General features: G+C 35.7%; 1 protein-coding gene and 1 long non-coding RNA gene across 7 annotated transcripts in view; one reads left to right on the top strand and one right to left on the bottom strand.

Moving 5' to 3' along the window:
- The first annotated feature begins 1,240 nt into the window (after window positions 1-1,240).
- Ets65a (DNA-binding protein D-ETS-3) overlaps window positions 1,241-14,874 on the top strand; it is a 52,111-nt gene continuing 38,477 nt past the window's right edge. The window contains exons 1-3 of one of the 6 annotated variants that reach the window (XM_083043958.1): window positions 3,485-3,918; window positions 4,192-4,616; window positions 7,148-7,446. In XM_083043958.1, the coding sequence (XP_082900084.1) occupies window positions 7,161-7,446 (286 nt within the window). In that variant the 5' untranslated portion in view covers window positions 3,485-3,918; window positions 4,192-4,616; window positions 7,148-7,160. The other 5 variants (XM_083043956.1, XM_083043955.1, XM_083043960.1 and 2 more) reach the window with 5 other exon arrangements.
- Window positions 13,209-14,874, bottom strand: part of LOC145939563 (uncharacterized) — a 45,987-nt gene continuing 44,321 nt past the window's right edge. The window contains exon 7 of the long non-coding RNA XR_014425842.1: window positions 13,209-13,344. This is a non-coding gene — a long non-coding RNA (uncharacterized LOC145939563). The remainder of the gene's footprint in view (window positions 13,345-14,874) is intronic.

The raw sequence follows: 14,874 nt of genomic DNA, 5'->3' as shown, positions 1-14,874 counted from the left end.
GTGCAGATGCACCCTTCTTTATAATAAATAATCTTTCTTCCTTTCATCCCCCTCGTTTCTTTTTATTTAACTGTACAAGATTGTATAATGAAAGTTAAATCTCTTTAGCATGTTAGGAATATTGTATTTTGAAATCATTTTCCACATAATGTCGCATATTTGTCTCTCTCTTCATTATATTTGACAATTATATAATAATTACAACCAAATTTATTACGACAGAAAGCAGCGTAAAAATATATAATATTTATTGCTAATATAATTTAAAAAGCAAATTTGCATTATTACTCAGAAGTGAGATAACTTTACACGAAGTTAAATCTCTTTCAGCGGTATCATTAGTTCCTAATTTATGGCCTAAAGTTCGATTACAGAAGCCGATTTATTTCCATCGCCGTCAATCTCTCCCGTTTCCCTCATCCCTTACCTCCGAGGAACTCGCCGCTGTTATTCCGAAAGCACATCCGTGTCGCTGACGGTACCTGATCGCGGTACGTGTTTAGAAACGTGTACTTTATTATTACCTTTCAGCACCTTCGGCGCGGAGAGGCATTTTCGCACGGCTAGCTACCTGCCAGCCCGCTCGACACGATCAACTCTGACACGATCGGCGTCAATCCATTCTCGCTCGTCTCCACCGGCGCTTATCGCGCTTATGCCGGTATCCTCGGCATCAATAATAATAAAAGCACCGTAGGGGATATCGCGCCCGTCTCGTATGACGCTCCACGGGAAGCCTTCCGCCGCACTTCCCACCTATCTACGTACCTCTAACGCAAGAAGCGGGGTGAGACCGAAGGAGAACAGAAGCGAGGGATGAGGGTGGAGAAAGGACGAAGAGACGGAAGGAGACAGAAAACGAGAGGTAGAGAGAGAGAGAGAGAGAGAGAGAGAGAGAGAGAGAGAGAGAGAGAGAGAGAGAGAAGAGAGAAGGGGAGAGAGAAAGAAGAGCAAGGCTTGGTGGATGATCCCGCCTCTGAGGAGCCGACTCCGTGTCGGAGAGGCCCGTGGTGTCCGGGGGCGAGAGCGGCGATATCTCCCCCGCGTTCTCCTCTCCCTCTTCCTCGTTCTCCACCCTCGTTCGCCACCCTCGTTCGCCACCCTCGCCGCTACGTCTCTCCGTCTCCCTCTCGGGCGCGTTCGCTTTTTCCCCCCGCGGAGGACGTACCGGCGCAGGCTCCGATACAGCCAATCGTCGGACCGCGACTGATAACGACGCTCTGCCAAATGTGCGTCCGTCGCACCGCGACCGAGTCCGCCACCGAGTGGTCCACGCGCGCTGACAATCTCACGGGATATCCCGGCGAACGAGCGCAAGTCGCCGGTAATCTTGGATAATCCCCGCGAAGGTATCTCTCTACGCTCTCTCCGGCGCGAATACGCGTTTTTTTTCTTTGTCCGTCGCGATCCTGCAGTGCCGAACCCTCCCTCTCGATCTTTTCCGAGCTTTCGAGCTTATTATCGGTGCGAATGCAGTGAGGAGTCAAAGTGAACGTGAAGGACCTCTACGAAGAAATCTCAGGAAACAGAGACGAGAGGATCGCGTGAGAGTCGAGCATTTATCGAGTATTTTCCGGCGAGATCGGCGATCAAGGGAGATATTTGGGGGATCGAACTGGATCTGATAGTGCTGGACAAGATATCCCGTAGGCCCCCGCACTGACGGTAAGTTATATTCCAGTTTTTCCGATACGCGGTTCGAATCGAAACGCTTTTTTACACGTACACATGACGAGAAGTTCGAAAAAGAATGCCGAGAGAGAGGAAACCGAAGATTGTCGGCCGCGCACTTCCGTCGCATCGGCGTTCTCCGACGATACCTCTCGCCGATGAAACAATATCGATAACACCGAAACTGGCCGCGATCGTTTTGCATTGTGTAACCGCGGATTTATCGCAATTTTCCGTGGACTTCTTTCTTTTAAAATTTTATACTTTTCCACAAATTCCTCTTATTTATCTGGACAACTTGTTAAACGCTCTCTAATCGCTTTTTATCTTCATTCACTTAATATAAAATATTCAAATATATAATTTTTTTATATAATATTTTCTTTCATATTAATAGTCAACTTGTCTCTTTCTAAAATGACAATTGTGATAACTGCAGATATTCAAATGAAATTTTTAAAAATTGAAAGAAGCGCGTTTGCTCATTTATTCGTTTGTTCAGCTTTAAAGTTATGTGCGTGTTAAAATTAAAATAATAAAGATTATATTATAATAAAAATATAAAATTTATTAATTCTTATAAATGGCGTATGATATTAACATTTTTATTTATCATGTTAGCCTTTTCAAATGTATTTTAATAAAAAAGAAGATAATGTTATATGTGATAATGAATTAAGAGAAGTTTACAAATATAATTAAAACTAATCAAAGTACTCTTTAGTTTTACATTGTTCCACATCAGTTATTTTCCCTGAATTTTTTAATATTTTAAGAATAAGTATTTGAAGGAAACAAAATAATTATACAGATAATGATATAGAATAATGTAGATACTGTAAGCGCAAAGTCCTGAAAACAGTAAAAGTTTAAATGTCGTAATTGTGAATTATATACATTTAACAGTTGAGATCTGATAAAACTCCAATGTGAGATCTGAGAATTAAATTTGTGCGAATGAAAGCACTTTGGCAAAGCGCGAAAGCGATATGTCCCGGTAATTCGTTCACGAAATCTTACGCATGTAAGAGCATATAAACGCGTTTCCGTCGCCACGCACGTTTTACGGACTAAACGGCGAGAGCACGCATTGACCAACGCGAAATTATCGCGCGTGTCCGCCGACTACTACGTTGTCCCCTTGCGTTACGCATCGCGGTCACCGCTACTCCATTTTTTTTCTTTTACAAAAATGCAAATTTTCATTCACATACGAAGAGAAATTAGTTATTTTGCACGCACATTTATAAATATTTTCATCGAGAAAAAATCATGCGCTCTGATATACAATAATTCGGATAATATTATATCATTTCCACTTTAAATAGTATTTAAAATACTATTTATTATTATGTACCATTGCCTTAGCTTATTTTTCTCATGAAAAAAATTTAATTTTATCACATATAAAAAATTGCAAAGACGAGGATTAATTTTTTTATTCTTCATATTCTATTTTTACACTGCAACTGTATCTCGCTTATTTTTTTCAGCTTCTTATGACATAAGAGTTTTACGAAGTTGAGTTTAATTATTTTCTTTAATCGGAAATAAAGTGTCGCGTACGCGGTCGCTGTACGACATCGGAAAATGTTTTCCCGAAGATTTCGATCGGCTTTTTCTCTCGCGCGCCTATGTCGCGTCCGCGACGGTGCGTTTAAATGATGTGTGTGTAGATATATATATGTATATATATACATATATATATATATATATATATGAGAGACGAGAATTTAGACGAGGTAGGCAGAGGGGTTTCCGGCGAGCGTTAACAGAGTAACAGAGTGATGTAATGAGGCCCGGAAGCAGGCAATTTGCTGCCCGCGGCGACCGCAGTTGCGCGAGACAACCTGCCCGGAGTACCTTCTTCTTGATAGCGCGGTCCAGCCTTCTCCGTATCGGACACCTGACCGAAAAGTGACGTCGTGAAAGATCGCGGATACAAAAAAAAAGAAAAGATACCGTGTACAGTGGGCGAGTGCGTGAAGAAACAAAATTGTCGACGCGCGTCGAGAGAGGAGAGGATAATTATTTCGTATGATGAACACGCGGTCTGTTCGGACAATGTTGTTTTTTATTCGATATAATGAGTGTGAATTATTCGCGACAGTGGAAATTACACAACTGGCGTGAAATACATTTTTATGTATCAAAAATTTTTATTTCATCGAAATTAATGCTGAATCTAAGTTTCTGATGACTGTAGCGCTAAATCTCGTTGGTGAAAGCAATAAAAGTGATTAGAGGGTAAGTAGTAGAGGGAAATATTTTTTCAAAATTCAATAATATTTATCCAATTTTTATCGCTACTTGGTATACATATATTTCAATTCATGTATCATTATGTTACTTAGAATTATATTAAATTAAAGCACTTACTATACTATTAAAATATTGCATAGTATATTTATTAGCGCCACTGATAACCCCCGTATAAGCAACTAAAGACATTGATAACAGAAAGATCAAGAAACGATCGATTATGAACACTACTATTTAATAAACAAATTCTCGATACAGTAAAAATGATGGTCATTCGAGTAGTCTGCGGACTACAATATTCTTGACGACCGATCATTCGATTCAGATTTTAAACTATTGCGCTGGACAGAACCGTGAAGACAATCCGGCTGTGCGCTCATCATGTCGCGGAACGGCGTGACTATGTGACAGTTTTGTGATTAGATTGACCTCAATATGAGCTGGATATCCGGACGTACCCACGAGAGTGCTTTTATCCTTAACCATTCCGATCGAATATTAGCCAACGTTTCGCAATAACCGACGACTGGAGATGATCGGAAAAAGATTTTGCTGTATTTTGCGTTTTGTTGGATTATTCTATTAGATAGTCCCAAGGAAAAAAAAGTAACGTTTGACACAATCTGCACATCGACAGTGAAACGCGTACAGATTCATCGTGAAAATTGTCACAGTGATTGAAGGTAATTAAAACAGATCAAAACGCGTATGTGTGTTAGTCCGAAAAGAAACCAATTTATAAATGGTTAGAATGATATCATTTACTAAATTTATTATAACATATATATGTCTGATATAAAATTAACAAAAATTTATATAATTTTGTAACGAGAATTTATATTCTCAATTATTATAATATCAATTATTTATTTTGGAGGGTTCTTAATAAATATGTTAAAGAAATCTATAATTTAAATTAAATTATGATTAATAAAAATTAAACGAACCTAAGTATGATTTGTTGCATGTATTTTGTGTAGTTTAACTTTTAAAAACTTTGAGTACTGAAGTCTTATGATATACACGAATACAAATTAATCTATCGAGTTTAAAAAGAAAATATTCTACAAAAATATTTAATAAACAACTATCTCGAGATAGAGTTGTTTATTAGAAGAAAGTCAATAATTTACATTCTCAAGTATATGACGAAGAGTTGTGAAAATAAATACGAAATAAATCTTTCCACTTGAGATAATTTCTCTATCTACATATTTTCTCTAACATAGCACGATAAGAGTCACACGTGTTTGCATAAATTCCACGTGGATCGGTCGGGCAGCTTTGTGCGGCATCATTTCGTTTGAATAATGATTTATGTAATAAGGGAAGGGATAGCGGAAGTGGCAGATTTTCAAGATTAGACGGAAGCGGACTCGCGATAAACGACAAGCTTTAATATTATAGCCGGTCCCTTATCTCCGCGTTCTCCGTTGCGGAATTGCGGCGAGATACCATCACAACGGACCTCATGCAAATTCTATCGTGAATCGTTTTCGCAATTTTGACGACTATAAGTTCGAGGCCACGTCATCGATAAAATGTAGATGATAGGTCGATGTGTTTTCTAAATTACGCGAGTTCGATTAGAAACTCTCCGTTGTTACATGCATAAAATCGAATGTTTTTTAATGCTTCTGGTAGTTATCTTTTTTTGATAAAGTATTGTAAAAAGGTGGAGACAAAGAAGTGCAAAACATCGCAGTCAATTTATAAGATGTGCGTAAAAATCTAATAAATGTTTTGTTGAATCTAAATGGAGAAAAAATCAAAATAAACTCGAAACAATATTTCTATTCTGGAATTTCTTTCTGGTATCTTTGCACATCAAATTTATTTAATAATAATTTTACGTAATTTTTCAAGCATAATTGTATAAATATATGTACATAGATCAATTTTTGTCAGAATATATTTGAAGTAACACATGGAATGTATTTGCATGTAAAAAACGAGAGATAATATAATAATTTAAATTAGCATCTTGCGAAGAATTATAATTCTTATGAATTAATATTGCATTCGAAGTGATATTTAATTCTCATATGCACAACGCAGATATATATACCTAATTTGAATAAGAATGCTAATGTAATAAATATTTTCCTATCGATATGCAGCTGTGGTTAAATCATGATCAACTGTAAAAGTAGATTTATATATCTACCTATTGTCTATATTATTTTCCCGATTAACTGTAAAAGATATCGTAAACAAAATGACTTACTTTATCTTATTTTGAATCTTTATCTTATTTTTTAAGAAATATGATTCCGAAATATACATATTATATTTTAACAATTCAATGATAAAAAATTAATGATTAGAAGTGGCAATTGTTTTGAAATATAATCGAAATTGATTACATTTGAAAACTATTCTAAATTTGAAAATTTAAACTATTTACGAAATCATATATAGAAGAAATAATGAAATATACTTATAGCATTAATAATTTTGAGGAAAAACGTCAGAGACAAATTTGTAATCAGAATATGGTTCAAATTTAATCATAGTTAAAAATCGTTTATCGCGCTGAGAGATTGAAAAATAAGAGATATATTTTTACACATATGATCATCTATTTTAATTCGATCTTGCCTTTACCGGATGTTTCAAGGGTCCTTTAATGACCCCAACTGCGGTATCTGCATGAGTGCTGTCAGTTTAAAGTAACGTAGGTTTGCTTTATTCGACCCTGCATTGCATTTTAACCACTATCCATTTTAATAAATCGAAAGAGTTTAATAACGTGGATAAGGCTCACGAGTAAACAATAGGAATAACTTTTTCTTCGATTTTCGATTCGCAACTCGTAAATTAAACAACTGACGTACTATCAATAGCATTCTGCTAGTTGATTTGTACAGCGACGCAAACTTTATTTCTGAGAGTTACAATGTTAATATTCTACAGGAAGTACTCAATTGAACGAAACGGAGTCAACGTCGACGTACAGATGTTTCTCGTTGAGACTTATTTCTGAATCAATGAATGAAAGAAGATCATACATAATTTTCGAATTTTCATAATTCTTATAAAAGAGATTCTATCTGCTAAGTTTTCGTGCAAAGGGTTTCTTATTTACTTAAAGACAACTTGACATCAGTTGTATGGTCTACTTCCATCTCGCAAGTTATTAATGTCAATGGCGAATCTTTTTGCCGTTTATTTTATCAGATAATACAATTATCAGATAATTTTGCGATTGCAGGGGCTCTTTGGTGATGTACGACAGCGCTAGCTGTTCGTACGCAGGTGCGCTCGAATTAAAGGGAGCCTCCGGGGCCGGAGCCGCGGCCGCGGCCGCCGCCGGTGTAACCGCGGCCGGCGTCAAACAGGAGAACTGGCCGTACCGCGGCCTCACCTGCGGCAGCACTTTTCAACGGCTCAAGGAAAGCGTCGACAAGGCGAAACAAGCCCTCGCCGATCGCAGTGGTTACCTTGCGGGTGCGTTTTCGCCGCCACCGCGCGCCAACCCGTCCACCATTTCGCCCACCGCCTCCATCACCGGTAAGTCTAGCTTATTTTTTTCCTATAAGTGTCTCGAGTCTTTTTTATAATTATGCGAGAGAAATTAAGCGATGATACGTGCAGGATTTATACAGGCTACGTGTGAAGGAAATTTTTACGTATAAAAATAAGCCGATAGTTTGGAATAACATTTTGTTTTCGTAAAAAAATTCCGTTTTCGAGAAAACTGAATTGAAAAATTTATCAAGTATATACATATGTCTTGGTTCGCTGTTATACGTTATTTTCATTAAATTAACTAATATTTGTGGAAATACACAGTATTATTTATTTCTTTCTAGAGAGAGAAAAAATATAGACTTATTTTTCAATTTTATTGAGACGTTTAGTGTTTTTATATCAAAGTTTATTAAGTAATATAAAGAAATATTAATATCAGATTTGATAATTTTTTATACACGATGCATCGAGCGAACAGGCAGGTGTGAGATATGCATTAAAGTGTAATTCATTGCTTGACAATGCAAAACTGTCACCGTAGCGTAAAGTCACGCACAAATGCGTGGAAAAGCACGCAACTTGATTACCTACAAGTTTATACCCGGCATAAGTACTACGGAGATATCATCGATCGCATCTGATATGCGTCGCAATGATGTAATGCGGTCAATGAGAGTAAGAATCGCATTTGCCCTCGTATTTTCCCACAATGATAATGACAATGAAGCACACGCGACATTAAGATTGCACAGAGAAGCGAACGTGTTTTAACGATTTATGGTGTTCGCGTGTTCATATCAAATGTCTGATGTATATACATATGTATATCTAATTTTCATTCATATAATTATTTTTGGATGCCATAGAATGTTAAATTTTTTTTATAGAAACGTAAAAAAAATTATTACTGCACAGCATTTAGATTTTACATTAAGTATTTGCACCAATTTTTCTTTCGTTTCTCGAAGTAAGAAAAAAATGTATTATTTTTTGACTATCAATATCTTAAAACTGCTAAGTATCTGTTGTATAGATATATCACATCAAAGAGCAATTGCGATTTAATTTTTATTTTTTCCATCGAAAAAAGCTATCTTTCTGCGATGTTCGCGAAATAGAACTTAATTTATTATGTGAAGAATAATTTCGTTATATTAATTGGTTCTATTTGTACAAATAATATCAAATTTATATATTGAAAATAAAATAAAATGCAGCGTGGCATTCTCGCTTTTGATAACGGAATCCCTCGTGGTATCTCTTTCCGAAATTATTAAGTACCGGTAAAGATGAGTGTCACACCACGTGCGATGTTCTCTCGTGCCAAGAGAAACGCGAAAAAAAAACGGGGCAACGGTCTCGCGCGCGATAATTTGTCATCCGGCAGTAGCAGCAGCCGGCGGGCTGACTGTTGCTCTTCGTTGTCGCCGATTTCCGATTGCTTTTTTAAAGCACCGGTCGCCGAGGACATTAATTACCCGACCAGTGTAAATCACGTTATCTGCCGCCCACGCCCGCGAGAGCCGCGAGGAGACGGTGAAATGGAAGGGGAGGACGACAGGAACAGGAGGAGGAAGAGGAGGATGAGAAGGGCGAGGAGATGAAGAAGGGGAGAGATAGGAGAGGGATGTTCGAATACGACTCGGGGAATCGTGTTGCGCGATGCGAGGGTGTTGCATCGCTATGCCAGCCGAGCAAAATGCTTTCCACGGCCGCAGCAATATCCTGCTCGCTGTTGCCGAAATTTATCGGCGACTCGAAAACTTTCGTCTCACCCGATGGTGGATACGTTTAATGGCACGACGCGGTCACCCGCAGTCACCTTGCCGATCGATCGATCTTCCGCGAACGCGAATTCTCGATCGCGAACGCATCCAGATCGAGGATGCATTATTTGCATTAGTCGCGCCGCTCGATTTTTCGCCCCTTGCTCCGTTACACGTTTCTCGTTAATTTATCTCGCGCTGACAGTAAGGTCACTGAAATAATTGGCTGAAATAACGTTATTGTTATTGAATAGTACCGCATGACATGATATTCACGCGTACAACCACAAAACGATGTCTGTTAATTTGCAAAGTGATATCTCTGCAACGTTCTCTTTCAATTAACTATTTAATTTTATGAGTATCTAGAAAAATAATGCATTAATATTTGTTAAGTATTAATGTCTAACAATAATGTTGATTTTTAGTAATTTGAATTAATGCATTTTATATCTCGCATTGGCGTTTTCTTTATAGATTGCATTCGAACATTTAATAAAAAAAATAATTGACACCGATCACGCCAAAGCAAAAACTATGTCTGACTAATCGTATGCTTACATTCCTTAAATAAGTCATTTATCCTGAATACGGAGTAAGTTTGAAAAATAATGTATTTAAAATTGATGCAATATATTATACTAATATATTATTAGTTGACCTTTTCTTTCGTTCATCGCACAATCGTATGTTAGCCTATCTTTTTACATGATCGTGCAGTTTAAGGGAAATCTTTAGTTATGTGCATCTCGAAGGACCGTCTCAAAATTTTGACGAGACTTGTAGGGTTCGAGACAAGATGGTGGGTCGATGATGGCGGCGGGTAGTTGCGAAAACGTAGAATGACGAGGGAGGAGCGGTTACAGGGTTAGCCGGGAGCGTATCCATGACGACCGACCGCCCCATGTACCCTCCGAGATCCCGGATGCTCCCCTCGGCATCCCAGCATCCCTCTTCTCCTTCCCCTCTCTCCGTTTGCCCCCCTTTCCACTCACTTGCCGCCGTCCCACGGTTCTCTCCCTGCCATCCTGGGCAACCCTCTACGATATATCCCCCCAGGCTACCTCTATCTTCTCCTATCTGTGGCCCGCTCCGAGGGATGCACGACTACTTAGATTTTAAGTCGGGCCGTTTCGTGCCGCGTACCTATACCCTAACTCGGCTATAATTCTCGCGAGATACGGATGTGTCGACAAAGGAACTGGATTCTCCGCGAAATTTCGGCCCTTGCTCTTGCGCGCGACAGAATTTCGATGCAAGAGCGAAGCACAAATTTTGCGCGGCACAAAAGCTTCTTTGGAATTAAAACCACCGACGTTAAACTCGCAGTATGCCGCATGATGTATTTTGACATCGCGCGTATATTTTAGCTATATGATTCTACACTAATGGAAGGTCGAGTACAATTACGACAAATTATTAATTATTAATATTAATAATGTATAAAATAATTGTTGAAGAATAATATGTTGAATTAAAGAAGATGAAAATAATTAATTATCAATATTGATACTGTATAATAACTTTTGAATAGCGAAATAGTGTAAAAGTTAAAAATATATGAATTTAAAAAAGTATTAGCGAATGTTAATTGTGTTGGTTGCAAATACTTTTTCAAATTTCTCTCTCTCTGTACATATATATGTATACATATAATTAATTTCTTTTATTAAAGTAATTAATACTAATTACTTTAATAAAAGAAAGGACAAATATAATTGATTACACATTAATGTTAATAACTGACCTATTATTAACAATTTTGGCTCATAAAAAAGATTATATTAAACATTTATGCAATTCTCACCTCAACTCTTAGAATTCAATTTAAGACAAATATTTTGGAATACATTTATATTTTGTATTAATAAAAAAACTATTTTTTAATCACACTAATCTTATTTTACTTTTATAATTAATTCATGTAACATAAAAGATCGAAACCGTCAGCTGTAAAGAGAATTTTGCGAATGCATTGATACAGAAAATTATCTGCATTATGAAGAGTTAATTGAAATCTTCTATAGTAGTGAAATGTTAAATATAAATATTTTGTTCGCGTTTATTTCTTTTAATTTTATTCTATATAATCTGCATTAGCACGAATAAGGTTGAGGACCAGCGATAGTGTCGGTCATTGTGTCAGCATGTCTCAGGGTAATGCATGTATTTAATGTTTGCTGGTCGAGCACCATCCCTCTATGCTATCTTGTTTGCACACATAATTGATGTTTGACAAGACACGATGACACGCGTGCCGACGTCGTGTTTGTCACTATACGCGTTAACCTTTTTACCATGAGAAATAAACGGCACACTTATATTAGATGCGCATCCATTTCAATATAAATTAACGAGTTCAATTGGCACGGTTTTAATGTAATGCAATTAAATCCAAGTTTCATAATTTAATATTCCAAATATGTATTTCAAAACAGCTGTCTTAAATTAAATCTAAACATAAAATATATAATAATATAAAATAAGGCCACACACAATTGCTTAATGTAATTTACTGTGTGTATTGAATATTCTTAATATCGGCAATATACCAAAAAATAAAAAATAAATTGCCAATCATATCGATTAATTTTATAATATTTTATAATATAAAAAAAACTGTAAGAAATTTCTTTAATAATTAATGGCCAGTTTTATATGAAATAATTACATTTCAATTGAATTGAATTTTGGAGTAAGCCGCCACTCTGCAACGTCATTAAATCAAAGCAATTTCAACCTGGACAAATTAGCATCCTTTATCAAAGGAGTTTTAAACGGTGATATTTCGTATCGCACAAGCGCGTAACATTGCCTCTCATCTATCTAATTGCACGGAATATATCGAGAGAGAGAAAAGAGAGAACGTTCTAGACGGTACTACATGAAAGAGTACCGCTCCACTTCTACTCCTGCTATAGAAATTTATTCATCTATATATGATGAGAGAAATTGGTTCTATATTAAGCACTGACATTTAAACGTGCATAAAGTAATACACGTATTTTTTAAAAGTTGCATAATATCGAAAAAGAAATAAAGACTATCATGTTAGGATTCATTAAATCTCACGCTATAAATTTTTTTCTATGAAAAATCGAATGTTAATTACGCAACACGTATCTTTTTATGTTGTATAACCAAAGATAACGCGAAAATTATGCACACACAAAGATCCCTGCATTCAAAAATTAGATGATTAAATTGACGCATTACTCAATGTTAATTTTGTTATTAATATAGATAGCATATATTTTTAAGATAATTATTCTAACTCATATTATAACATAAATATAAATAAATGTATTAATGTTAAAAAATTAACAGTGAATATATACGCAGAATGTATAATATCCAAAAATATGTCATTGCTTTGTCAATTATTCGCACAATGGATTTCAATGATAATAAATTGCAAATAAATATATCCATTTTAATAAATCATCGATAAACGGACCAATTTTTGCTACGCGGTTGACAATTATTAAAATACATAGTTAAATATAATTCTATTATTAATTAAATATCACGATGCTGACTCAGAGTCGATCCGTAATTTCTTGTTAATGAGAAGTTCAAAACTTTATCTAGATACCACACGATATTACGAAAATTTAGTTGATACGCGGTAATCGCAGGAAATGATTGACGCAAGTTGAAAAGCGCTAATTGTAAAAATTATAATTGTAGAGAATGATCGGGCGTGTTTAGCATCATGTAATACTTGACGTCATCATGTTCTGCGAGATAATAATATACTATTATATATGCACAGAGTAGGTCTGCATGACTACCTGCTAGCTCGAGTCTCGCCGCGTGAAAGACAAGGTGAACGTGCGCGTAAACAATAGTTCGTTATATCGCAAAACACAAGCGCCGAATGACGTCTAGCTAATTCATTGTTTTACCAACTATTCGCACGATAAATTTCGAGCCAATAAATCACAAATAAATACACGTTTTAACAAATCAACGATAAATAAACAGATAAATATTTGTTACTCAGATGATTACTAAAATACGTAGTTAAATATGACTGTAGTTGCTAAATAAATGTCGCAATGCTGACTCAATGTTATAAAATAAAGAATTTCTCACTCACCGATACGTACAATAGCGGAGTTGCACTCCCGACACGAGGCGTGAATCGCACTGTGTATCGCAATGCTACCTGTAACAAATAAAATACATACATATATTAGAATAATCTTATTATTTCGCATAACATACACAATATAAATATGTAAGCTAGAATATTTAATTAGCAAATTTTCGTTTTATTAATATTTTTTGACAGAAATCAGCTGATTAAAGTGTTAATTTGCTAATTAATTTTTAAAATAATAATATGTTTTAAGTAATATGTTATAATACTTTAAACTCGATTAATATTTTTGACAATTATCAGCTGATTTCTGTCAAAAAATATTAATCAAAAATAAGGTATTGTAACATATTATTTACAACATATTGCTATTTTAATTTTTTAACATATTATTATTTTAAAATTTAATTAGCAAATTAATACTTTAATCAATTAATTTCTGTGAAAAAATATTGATCGAGTTTAAACAAACTTTATATTATTTTCTAAAAGGTATCATTTTTTTAACATAAAACCGAAGAATGGCGCACGCGTAGCACTTATATTGTTCTAGTTACATATAAAAGTTTACGTGATTAATTAATTCTCCGAAAGTAGCGGCAATCATGCATTAATTTAATCAATTTTCGAGTGCGGATCATATCTTTGTGCATAATTTTTTTTACTCTTTAATAACTTTTGTTCTTTCATTACGATATAAAACGATACGCGTTATTATTGCGTATCTATTGAAATTATAGATTAACACGGAAGTGTCATACAAAATGACATATGCAATCGTCGTTTTTTACTAATTAGTGCGCAATCATAATTAATTATGTTTTTGCGTATAAATTATGGAAAAGTAACAGAAGAGAAAAAAACAAGAGAAGAAAAGAATTGGTATCATAAAGTGAGCAATTAAAGATTTTATTTATTATTTATAGTTTGTAAAATTAAGTGCTCATTTAATTGTGTTCTCTATAATAATTCATTTTATATTATTGTGCAATATATAATGCATGATCTGTTTATTATTAAATTTTAGATAGAGAGTTTTGAATATCGAATAAAGGAGTTTTTTAATGTCTAAAAACACATCACATTTTTTTCAATGAAATAGAAAAAAATAGATTTTAAAAGTTATCGAAGAATACATCTTTGTGTGATGTCAATTTAGAAATATTCTATCTCTGTATACAGTTGCGGATATAGTGCCAGCAAAGGGAGGATCACGGTGACCGAGACGCGTTGATAATTGCCGGTATCGGTTAACCTAGGGGGTGGTTATGGGTCTCGAACACCCCACGCTGGCGCTACAATCCGGCAACCCCCCGGTTCTCTCCGCGCGTGATCCCTTTTGCCCTTTATCCGGGAACCTCCGCGAGCCCCTTCGCTTCCGCCACCAGCGGCACTGGTAACTGCGACTAGTCCACCCTCGTTTCCCAGCGTTCGAGGGTGACTAAGGGTCAGAGAATCGTAACTGTCTCGCTTCTAAAAAATGGAAAGAATACATTAAGAACCCTCAGAGAAGCGGGACCAGGCTTGACTTCCGCCCTAGTGTAGAATTTTTCTTCGGATTAAGAGTAAATTTCTACTTACAAAGTAATTAAGTAC

Source organism: Prenolepis imparis, unplaced genomic scaffold, assembly GCF_030444845.1.
Source record: "Prenolepis imparis isolate NDT839.2.m4 unplaced genomic scaffold, iyPreImpa1.0 SCAF_8, whole genome shotgun sequence".
Lineage (NCBI taxonomy): Eukaryota > Metazoa > Arthropoda > Insecta > Hymenoptera > Formicidae > Prenolepis > Prenolepis imparis.
Note: the sequence above shows the minus strand (reverse complement) of the source record. Positions and strands in the feature narration are given on the sequence as shown.